This window comes from Nerophis lumbriciformis, linkage group LG23, assembly GCF_033978685.3.
Source record: "Nerophis lumbriciformis linkage group LG23, RoL_Nlum_v2.1, whole genome shotgun sequence".
Taxonomy (NCBI): Eukaryota; Metazoa; Chordata; class Actinopteri; order Syngnathiformes; family Syngnathidae; genus Nerophis; species Nerophis lumbriciformis.
Window position 1 is genome coordinate 42,739,161 of NC_084570.2, and position 12,429 is coordinate 42,751,589.

Here is a 12,429-nt window from a genome sequence, read left to right on the forward strand (position 1 = left end):
TAAGGAGAACCTCACATAGCTATCTACGTAAAGCCCGAGGAACTTAGCCGAAAAGAGAAGTATCTTTTAGACACAAAACAGGCCAATGCAGTGAACAGAAGTAATACAACTGTTACTTAGAGAAAAATTGTTGTTAGACAATAGATCGCGCGATACCGCCACCAACTATTATTGTCACATTTTTATGATAGATTTTTGCCGACAGTACCGTCAAATGGTTGCGCTCGTAGTTTTAATGACGCCGGAGCACATGGCCTCTGGCGTAGAACCGTAACAAACAGCCGTATTTGAACACAAATATGTTTGTATAGTTAGTCCGTGATAAGTAGATAACAGTTTTAATGTAATTCAAAAAGCATTTTTTTCATTTAGACAGCAGGGGGCAGTTGTGTTTATTCAGTAGATGGAGCTTAAAGAATGTTTGTTTTTTAAACATCCCTTTGATTTCTGTTGTTTTTTTATTCTTATTTTTATTTTAAACAACATAAAAAACACAAGATACACTTACCATTAGTGCATCAACCCCAAAAAACCTCCCTCCCTCATCCACACTCATTTACACAAAAAGAGTCTGTCTCTTTCTGTTATTAAAAACTTCTGGTTCCTGCAATATAGAATAATATAGTCTGCAAGGGATACAGTCCTTAAAGCACACATCATTGTGTGTGCTGCTGGTCCATTAACATTTTCATTATTAATTACTATTTTTTATCTAATTGTTTTTATAATGTTTTACTTTCTTTTTTTATTCAACAATAAGTATTTATTTATTTTTATTTATTTATCCTATCTTATTTTATTTAAAAAATAAAATAAAGGACCTTATCTTCACCAGACCGGGTTGTCAATGTAATCAGATTGTTCAAAAGGGTTCTTAAAACCAGGTCCAGTTCAGATTATGTCCAGATCTCTGTTGTGTGTTTAAGATAAGGCCATAGAGCAGTGATTCTCAAAGGGCCTTCAATGGAAATGGTTACAATTTGACTACTGTAGTGCCGTAGTCCACGCCAAAATAAACCATTAAGACAGAACTGTATTACTCTGTAATTTCTATCATTCATAGAAATTTTTCTATGTTCAAGCGGTCCACAAATATGAAATATACTTGTTAGATAAAACCTCTGCCTTGTTTTTATTGAATACGTAGGCCAACTACGCTACTGTATTTTAATGTTGGCCATTAGAGTGGTTCTTAGAAAACACAAGTGTTTTTTGAGGTGGTACTTGGTGAAAAAAGTTTGAGAACCACTGTCTTGGAGGAAATACGCTATTTTGAGGACTGAATAGTAACCTGTCATTCACATGTGACCACGCCCCCTTAATTAACGCCCAGCCGAGAAAATATTTAGAAAAAAATATAGTTTTAACTTCAGTGCTTTTGAGCGGAGCAGCATGGCTCTCGTCTCCCTGGTGAGCATCCATGAAAGGTTGCCGTGGCAATAGTTTCCAAGGTGATTGATAGGTTACTTGCATAACAGCTCAGCCAATGACAATGAGCTTCATTTGCATATGTGAGTTCTCGTCATATTTGTATCTTTGAAGAGGCTCAGTTTGTGTACACTTTTAAAAAGTTGACAGTCGTAAAGCATCCTATTGATTTTATTTCATTTTTTTGTGCCTGGCAGCCATGGACCCGTCCATCACGCTCTGGCAGTTTTTGCTCCACCTGCTGGACGACCAGCGCCAGCGTCACCTGATCTCGTGGACGGGCGAGGACGGCGAGTTCAAGCTGCTGGACGCGGAGGAAGTGGCCCGCCTGTGGGGGCTCCGCAAGAACAAACACAACATGAACTACGACAAACTCAGCCGCGCGCTACGCTACTACTACGACAAGGTACTGCCATGGCGACGACTGTTCCCAGGAGGGCGGAGTGCTATGAGCTTTCCACTTCCTCTTGCGTTTTTTTCAGAACATCATCAAAAAGGTGAGCGGACAAAAGTTTGTGTACAAGTTCGTCAGCCAGCCCGACCCATCCCTGCCTGACGGGACGCGCACCCCAGAAGAAGGCCAGAGGAGGGACAACGTAGATGCCAATGGCCAATCGAAAGGGGGCGGGGCATTGAGCTGTCAGTCAAAGGGCATAGCACAGGTACGCAAACTCGCCAATGTCGTTGCAGCGACCGGAGCGTGGCTGATGCGTTGATTTGTGTATTGGTGGTCAGAAGTCGTCGCCCGGCGGCTCCTACAAAAGTTCCCGTAACGACTACATGAAGTCCGGCCTCTACTCCACTTTCACCATCCAATCGCTGCAGGCCCCGCCCAACCCTCGACCGGTCAAAGCGGAGCTGATGCTCGACCCCGCCCCAAGAGAGGTGAGGGAAATGGCCGCAGGAAATGTCAGCACGCCCGTCCTCATGGTCCCCCCCCCCCCCCCCCCCCCCCCCCCTGTTCCCTGCAGGTTTCCTCACCGCCAGTAGGCGCCGCCATCGATCCTTCTCGCCACGTGATCGTCACTCATGCTTCGCCATGTTCCACACCTGTTGTCAACCAACCCCAGCCGGCCAACACCCCCGGCCAATCACAGGTCAGTACTTGCTGTTAGCACGTAGGCAAGCACGCTACTTTGTGTCTCCGCCCCCTGCTGACGACTTGTCCTGTTTGTCCCAGAACCCGTCCGGCCCCCCGCTGGGTGACCCTCCCCACATTTACCTCACCAGCGTCAGCGACCCCTCCTCCCTCACGCCGCTCATCCCCATAGGTTCCGTCGGGGGCGCCGTGAGTCCTGTACCGCCACAGCCAGACGGCGGCGGCATGGCTAGCGTTGCCAGTTTCCCTCCCCATCCCAACCCCACCCCTCACCCAACTCACTCCCCGCCCGTCTTCGTTATCATCAACCCCCCTCCCTCGCAGCAGGCCGCTGTGGCGTCCGCACCCCCCTCTGTCACCCCGCCTCCAACACGACCGCCCCTGCCCCCCATCGTCATCAAGGAGGAGACCCTGCCGTTGGAGGAGGACCTCCTGGAGATAGTGACCCTGGAGGAGAAGCAGGTGGAGGAGGTAAGACCACGCCTCCTCTCACACGCCGTCATCTAACGTCGTGTGAGTGATCGGCGCCTGTCTTTGCTCCGCCCCTTCCTCAGGTTCCTCAGCTCATTGGTGGCACGGGTGGAACACAGCCTCAGCTCACCATCATAGAAGCCACGCCTCCTCCCAGCATCGACGCTGAGGTCAGAGATCAGCATTCGGGAGACGAGGAAAAGGACACGCCAACAGGTAACGTGCTGAAGATAGAAGATGAAATATCACACTTTCTGTCTGCTAAATGTTATTTTCCTACCAATATCACTATTCAGTACTTTACTACATGTACTATTACTCCTACTTACTATTACTCTTACTTTATTACATGTACTATTACTCCTACTTGCTATTACTCTTACTTTACTACATGTACTTTTACTCCTACTTACTATTACTCTAACTTTACTACATGTACTATTACTCCTACTTACGATTACTCTTACTTTGCTACAAGTACTATTACTCCTACTTACGATTACTCTTACTTTGCTACAAGTACTATTACTCCTACTTACTGTTACTTTTACTTTAGTACATGTACTATTACTCCTACTTACTATTACTCTTACTTTACTACATGTACTATTACTCCTACTTACTATTACTCTTACTTTACTACATGTACTATTACTCCTACTTACTATCACTCTTACTTTACTACATGTACTATTACTTCTACTTGCTATTACTCTTACTTTACTACATGTACTATTACTCCTACTTACTATTACTCTCACTTTACTACAAGTACTATTACTCCTACTTACTATCACTCTTACTTTACTACATGTACTATTACTTCTACTTGCTATTACTCTTACTTTACTACATTTACTATTACTGTTACTAATCATACTATTACTATTAATTACTACACATACTATTGCTGTTACTTTACTACACTTACTATTACATTACTACTTGTACTATTAATGTTACTTTACTAAATGTACTACTACTGTTACTTTACTACTATTACTATTACATATACTATTACAGTTACTTTACTACATTTACTGGTATGTTACTACACATACTGTTACTTTACTACACTTACTATTACTCTTACTTTACTACACTTACTATTATTTACTACACATACAATTACTGTTACTTTACTAAATGTACTATTACTTTACTACAGTTACTGTTATGTTACTACACACACTGTTACTTTACTACACTTATTATTACGCTTACTTTACTACACTTACTATTATTTATTACACGTGCAATTACTGTTACTTTACTAAATGTACTACTACTGTTACTTTACTACACTTACTATTACATTACTACATGTACTATTACTGTTACTTTACTACATTTACTGGTATGTTACTACACATACTGTTACTTTACTGCACTTACTATTACTCTTACTTTACTGCACTTATATTATTTACTACACGTACAATTACAGTTACTTTACTAAATGTACTTTTACTGTTACTTTACTTCATTTACTGTTACTTTACTACACATATTACTGTTACTTTGCTAAATGTACTATTACTGTTACTTTACTACATTTACTGTTGTTACTACACATACATTTACTTTACTACACTTATTATTACTCTTACTTTACTGCACTTACTATTACTGTTACTTTACTACATTTATTGTTATGTTACTACACATACTGTTACTTTACTACACTTACTATTACTCTTACTTTACTGCACTTACTATTACTGTTACATTACTTGACTTAATATTATTTACTACATGTACAATTACTGTTACTTCACTACACTTACTATTATTGTTACTTTACTACACTTACTATTATTGTTACTTTACTACACTTAATATCACTGTTACTTTACTACACTTACTATTACTTATACTTTACTACTTGTACTATTACTATTACATTACTACATATACTATTACTGTTACTTTGCTAAATGTACTATTACTTTTACTTTACTACGCTTACTATTATTGTTACTTTACTACACTTAATATCACTGTTACTTTACTACACTTACTATTACTTATACTTTACTACGTGTACCATTACCGTATTTTCCGCACTATAAGGCGCACCGGATTATTAGCCGCACCTTCTATGAATTACATATTTCATAATTTTGTCCACCAATAAGCCGCCCCGGACTAAAAGCCGCGCCTACGCTGCGCTAAAGTGAATGTCAAAAAAACGCTGCGCTAAAGTGAATGTCAAAAAAACAGTCAGATAGTTCAGTCAAACTTTAATAATATATTGAAAACCAGCGTTCTAACAACTCTGTCCCAAAATGTACGCAAATGTGCAATCACAAACATAGTAAAATTCAAAATGGTGTAGAACAATAGCAACATAATGTTGCTCGAACGTTAATGTCACAACACACAAAATAAACATAGCGCTCACCTTCTGAAGTTATTCTTCATTCGTAAATCCTTCGAATTCTTCGTCTTCGGTGTCCGAATTGAAAAGTTGGGCGAATACGGGATCCAAAATGGCCGGTTCCGTCTCGTCGAAGTCACCGGAGTCAGTGTCGCTGTTGTTGTGCAGCAGTTCTGTGAATCCTGCCTTCCGGAAAGGTCGGACCACAGTTGTGACCGAAACTATCTGCCCAGGCATTTACGATCCACTGGCAGATGTTGGCGTATGTCGACCGGCGCTATCTGCCCGTCTTAGTGAAGGTGTGTTCGCCTTCGGAGCTGCGTGAAAAAAGCCACCCGGCCTCTTCGCGTAAACTTCCCTTAACCACTCGCTCATCTTTTCTTCATCCATCCATCCCTTCGAGTTAGCTTTTATGATGACGCCGGCTGGAAAGGTCTCTTTTGGATGGGTGGAAGTTAGCATGGCAAGCTAGAACCACAGTGAAGGATGACTTCTCATTCCCTGTGGAGCGAATATTCACCGTACGTGCTCCCGTTCCACAGTGCGGTTCAGTTGCTGTGAAATACGGTAGTAATCCGTGTGCGGATGGAGAGATTGCGTCTTTTTATGAACCGGATCGTTTTGTAGGAGCCATTTTGTGGTCTTTACAGATGTAAACAGGAAATGAAACGTACGGTGATATCCGCGCGTTTTTTCTTCTTCTTCCGGGGGCGGGTGAAGCGCTTCCTGTTCTATGGGGGCGGGTGAAGCGCTTCCTGTTCTATGGGGGCGGGTGAAGCGCTTCCTGTTCTATGGGGGCGGGTGCTTTCATTGGCGGTTGCTTGCGTAGAAGAAGAAGCGCTTCCTGTTCTACCGGGAAAAAAGATGGCGGCTGTTTACCGAAGTTGCGAGACCGAAACTTTATGAAAATGAATCGTAATAAAGCGCACCGGGTTATTAGGCGCACTGTCAGCTTTTGAGAAAAATTGTGGTTTTTAGGTGCGCCTTATAGTGCGGAAAATACGGGTACTATTACATTACTACATATACTATTACTGTTACTTTGCTAAATGTACTATTACTGTTACTTTACTACACTTACTATTATTGTTACTTTACTACACTTAATATCACTGTTACTTTACTACACTTACTATTACTTATACTTTACTACATGTACTATTACATTACTACATATACTATTACCTTGCTAAATGTACTATTACTGTTAATTTACTACACTTACTATTACTGTTACTTTACTATACTTACTGTTACTTTACTACTCTTACTATTATTTGTTATTTTACTACACTTACTATTACTTTACTATACTTATAATTACTGTTACTTTACTACACTTACTATTACTTATACTTTACTATGTGTACTATTACTATTACATTACTACATATACAATTACTGTTACTTTACTACACTTACTACTATTGTTGCTTTACTACATTTACTAGTACTATTACATTACTACATGTACTATTACTGTTACTTTACTACATTTACTGGTATGTTACTATAAATACTGTTACTTTACTGCACTTACTATTACTCTTACTTTACTACACTTCATATTATTTACTACATGTACAATTACTGTTACTTTAGTAAATGTACTATCACTGTTACTTTACTTCATTTACTGTTACTTTACTACACATATTACTGTTACTTTGCTAAATGTACTGTTACTTTACTACATTTACTGTTATGTTACAACACATACTGTTACTTTACTACACTTACTATTACTCTTACTTTACTGCACTTACTATTACTCTTACTTTACTAGATTTAATATTATGTATTACACGTACAATTACTGTTACTTTACTACACTTACTATTATTGTTACTTTACTACACTTAATATCACTATTACTTTACTACACTTACTATTACTTATACTTTACTACGTGTACTATTACTATTACATTACTAAATATACTATTACTGTTACTTTGCTAAATGTACTATTACTGTTACTTTACTACACTTACTATTATTGTTTCTTTACTACACTTAATATCACTGTTACTTTACTACACTTACTATTACTTTTACTTTACTACGTGTACTATTACTATTACATTACTACATATAATATTACTGTTACTTTGCTAAATGTACTATTACTGTTACATTACTACACTTACTATTACTGTTACTTTACTATACTTACTGTTACTGTTACTTTACTACACTTACTATTATTTGTTATTTTACTACACTTACTATTACTGTTACTTTTTTATACTTACTGTTACTGTTACTTTACTACACTTACTATTATTTGTTATTTTACTACACTTACTATTACTGTTACCTTTTTATACTTACTGTTACTGTTACTTTACTACACGTACTATTATTTATTTTACTACACTTACTATTACTGTTAGTTCACTACATGTACTGTTACTGTTATTTACTACATGTACTAATACTGTTACTTTACTACACTTACTATTACTCTTACTTCACTACAATTACTATTACGGTTAGTTTCGACATACTATTGCTATCAGGTTACTACACTAACGTTACTATAATTACGACACTTACTATTACTGTTATCTTACAACACTTAATATTACTGTTATTTTACTACACTTACTATAACTATTACATTACTATATGTACTACTACTTTACTACTCTTAGTACGTGTGGTAACGTAATAGTATTATTTACTACACCTACTATTACTCTTACTTTACTACACCTACTATTACTCTTACTTTACTACACATACTATTACTATTACATTACTACACATAGTATTACTGTTACATTACTATACATACTATTACTGTTTCGATTGTTAAATTACTGCACATACTATTACTGTTACGTTACTACACGTACTATTACTGTTCCACATGTTAAATTACTACACAAACTATTACTGTCCCGTTACTGCACTCACTCTTACTATTACTGTTTTGTTACTACACATACTCTTACTATTACTGTTATGTTACTACACGCATGCTTACTGTTTTGACTGTTACATTACGACATGTACTCTTACTGATACTGCACAAACTTTCTGTTACATTAAATACTATTTTATTGTTATTTTACACATACTCCTATTCCTACTGTAACATCACTACTGCACATACTCTTGTTGTTAGGACTGTTACATAATTACTACATATACTGTTACTGCACATAATATTACTGTATGTGTAGTTGACATACTCTTACTCTTATGACTATTATGTTACTAGAAATACTCTTATTACCACTGTTACGTTACCACACAAACTCTTACTCTTAGTGTTACATCACTACTACGCATACTCTTACTGTTACGGCTGTTACAATACTACATAAACTCTTAATGTTTGTTACTACACATTATTACTGTTACGTTACTACACATACGCTTATTACTGTTATATTATGACACATACTCTTATGACTGTTACGTTACTACAAATAGTCTTACTCTTACTGTTGTATCACTACATGTACTCTTACTGTAACTGTTAATTACTAGACATACTATAACTTTTTCTTTATTACACCTACTCTTATTACTAGTGTCCCGCTATTACACATAGTACTGCTCTTACTGTTACGTCACTACATTATTTATTACTGTTACATTACTACACATACTTTTACTGTTACTGTTATAATACTACACATACTATAACTGTTCGTTTACTACACCTACTGTTACAGTACGTTACGACACATACGTTACTATTCTTGTTGCATTACTACACTGCATTACGAAACATACTTGTTTCTATAACTGTTACGTTATTAACCTACTCCTATTATTATTAATAAATGCATTGCTACCTTTACTACTCTTACCATTACATCATTACACATACTGTTACATTGCAATATGTATCTACCCTGTTATTATCACTGCTTTGTTACTTTGTGTACTGTGTTACTGTGTTACTATTACTATTACGTTACTATGTGTACTGTGTTACTATTACTATTACGTTACTATGTGTATGGTGTTACTATTACTATTATGTTACTATGTGTACTGTGTTACTATTACTATTATGTTACTATGTGTGCTGTGTTACTATTATGTTACTATGTGTACTGTTACTGATACTATTATGTTACTATGTGTGCTGTGTTACTATTACTATTATGTTACTATGTGTACTGTGTTACTATTGCTATTTTGTTAATGTGTACTGTGTTATGTTACTATGTGTACTGTGTTACTATTACTGTTATGTTACTATGTGTACTGTTACTATTACTATTATGTTACTGTATGTGTACTGTGTTACTATTACTGTTATGTTACTATGTGTACTGTTACTATTACTATTATGTTATTGTATGTGTACTGTGTTACTATTACTGTTATGTTACTATGTGTACTTTTACTATTACTATTATGTTACTGGATGTGTACTGTGTTGTTTCTATTATGTGACTGTGTACTGTGTTAGTTATTATTTTGTTACTATGTGTACTGTTACAATTATGTTACTATGTGTTTACTGTGTTACTATTACTATTATGTTACTATGTGTACTGTTACTATTACTATTATGTTACTATGTGTATACTGTGTTACTATTACTATTATGTTACTATGTGTATACTGTGTTACTATTACTATTATGTTACTATGTGTACTGTGTTACTATTACTATTATGTTACTATGTGTACTGTTACTATTACTATTATGTTCATGTATGTGTCTGTGTTATGTTACTATTATGTGACTGTTACTGTTATTATTTTGTTACTATGTGTATACTGTGTTACTATTACTATTATGTTAATATGTGTACTGTGTTACTATTACTATTATGTTACTTAACTGTGTTATGTTACTAAAAAGGTGGTGTGTGTGTGTATTTGCCTTGTAGACCCATCCGTGTCTGCGGTGACGTCATCGACGCCACTGGTGGCGGCGAGGTCGGCTTCAGACGTGGTTCCTCCCAAACCGAAGAAGCCCCGAGGCTTGGCGCTGCCGTCCTCCCCCTCCCTACCCCCCGGCCTCTCCCTAGACAAGGTGCAGTCCTCAACGAGCACGACACGCGAATGTACAGCCTCTGGCCGGCAACATCACTTCCTGTTCATTTGTCTTTGTCTGCAGTTCAACGCCGCCGTCAACAGTCTGCTGGCGCCCGGCTCGGCCGCCAACACGCTGACGCCCGGCGTCATCACCTCGCACGCCCTGGTAAGCGCTCGATAGCGACGCGCCCGCCTGACTCCTCCTTACGCTGACTTTGTTTGTCCCCAGACGCCCGTCCTGTTGACCCCCAGCCCGCTTCCGTCCACCATCCACTTCTGGAGCACGCTCAGTCCCATCGCTCCCCGCTCGCCCGCCAAGCTCTCCTTCCAGGTGACTGCCATGTTTTTCCTCCCAAGTCCGCCATGTTCTAAATGACAACCTGTCTCCTCCAGTTCCCCACGAACGGCAGTAACCAGATGCACATCCCGACGCTGAGCGTGGACGGACTGTCCACCCCCGTGGTGCTGTCCCCCGGTCCCCAGAAACCCTGAACCTTCCTGGCCTCTTGTTTGCTCTCCACGCCAGGGTCCCAAGATGGCGGCCTCACAGTCATGGCTAGCTTGGAGGACCTCAAGGACGACACTCCGCCTCCTGCTCATTAATATTCATGAGGAAGAAGGGAAGTCAGACGTTTATTTATTTCCACTTCCTGATTTTGGAGGATGGTTTTCTTCTAATGTTAATGAGCGCCATGTTTTCCTGGAAGGTGAGTGCACCTTTCAAAACTTTTTGACTTCTTTCATTTCACATTCCTTGGAACTTAACGAGGACATTCCTCGCTTCATTCTGTTCGAGGAGGTTCGCGTCCGTCGCGCCTTCTTCGTCCTTGAATAAATGACGTGTACGTGCAGATGGGACACGCCTACTGGACCTCAGCGCAAAGACGCGCAGAAAAAAGAAAACCCTGCTGTTGACAGTGTCCCTGAATGCATCGCGACCTGGACATGGCAGCAACACAGTCAGTGTGTTGTTATTTTCATGCTCTGTGGTTTCCATAGCAACCTGACATTGACTGTTGTGTTTCTATGCTTGTGCACATGACACACATCTTTGGACACAGTTTTTGTGTCTTTTTGTTCATTTTGAAGGGGGCTAATTATCGATCCCCTCTACCCCTCCCCCGACAAATGATGATTGGCTGCCAAAGATGTTCCGTTAGAGGGAAGTGCCACTCCGAAAATCTCGGCGAGCGACACGTCGCCCCGTGACCGCAGCACCTAAGCCATCGTATTCGACTGTTTCTATTTTTCTAGCAGAGAGCCACTGCTTTATTTTGTCTAAGTAAAAGAACAAGCGAAAGAGAAAAAAAAGCCTTAAAGACGCTCTTAAAAGTCGTCTTTCCCAGTGGGCGTGGCCTACACAAAGCCATTTGTCGTTGGAACGCTTTCCTCTCACCAGCAGAACAGGAAGAATGTTTTTATATGGAGGATAAAGTCCAGTCAGCCTCTCCAGGGACCGCTGCCACCCGAGAGACCACGTTTCCTGTCAGATTTTCACAATAAGAGCTTTTTGTGTACAAAGTTGAGTATTGTGTATCAAGTTGTGTCAAGTCAGAGTCTCTTTGGCCCCGCCCTTCTTTACCTGCCATTGGCTGAGGAGTTTATTGATGTAAAGGGGCGGGGCCTGACTTTATTTTTCTTATTGGTATTTACTGGAAACATAAAGAAAACAATATTTTTTATTGATGTTTTTTACCTCTGGTGTTTGTTAATGTTAGGGTTGTCCAAATTGTTTCCACTGAGGGCCGCACACTAAAAAATGAACGCATGCAAGGGCCATTTTGTTATTTTTCATTTCCAAAACAAAAACAACATAGATTTGTTTTAACCTTTAGGGCTCACCTCAAGTTTGGATATCAGTCATAAAAATCACTTTAATCTCTCCATCAACTTCAGATCGAGCTATCAATATAAAGTTAGTACATTTTTCAATGTTTTATGCCCTTTTTGTTCAAGAAAATCCTGTTTTTCATGGCAAAAACACAAAATATGTAATATTTCCCCCCAAAAAATATTTGATGTGAAGTACTTGGAGCCTT

At 38.9% G+C, this 12,429-nt stretch overlaps 1 protein-coding gene across 2 annotated transcripts in view; it reads left to right on the forward strand.

The window, feature by feature from the left end:
* elk1 (ETS transcription factor ELK1) overlaps nucleotides 1-12,159 on the forward strand; it is a 21,448-nt gene extending 9,289 nt beyond the window's left edge. Inside the window, exons 2-11 of one of the 2 annotated variants that reach the window (XM_061985484.2) lie at nucleotides 1,626-1,834; nucleotides 1,911-2,090; nucleotides 2,164-2,313; nucleotides 2,400-2,525; nucleotides 2,609-2,998; nucleotides 3,082-3,214; nucleotides 10,243-10,388; nucleotides 10,473-10,556; nucleotides 10,620-10,721; nucleotides 10,784-12,159. In XM_061985484.2, the coding sequence (XP_061841468.1) occupies nucleotides 1,626-1,834; nucleotides 1,911-2,090; nucleotides 2,164-2,313; nucleotides 2,400-2,525; nucleotides 2,609-2,998; nucleotides 3,082-3,214; nucleotides 10,243-10,388; nucleotides 10,473-10,556; nucleotides 10,620-10,721; nucleotides 10,784-10,882 (1,619 nt within the window). In that variant the 3' untranslated portion in view covers nucleotides 10,883-12,159. The remainder of the gene's footprint in view (nucleotides 1-1,625; nucleotides 1,835-1,910; nucleotides 2,091-2,163; nucleotides 2,314-2,399; nucleotides 2,526-2,608; nucleotides 2,999-3,081; nucleotides 3,215-10,242; nucleotides 10,389-10,472; nucleotides 10,557-10,619; nucleotides 10,722-10,783) is intronic. The other variant, XM_061985485.2, reaches the window with a different exon arrangement.
* Nucleotides 12,160-12,429: the final 270 nt, after the last annotated feature.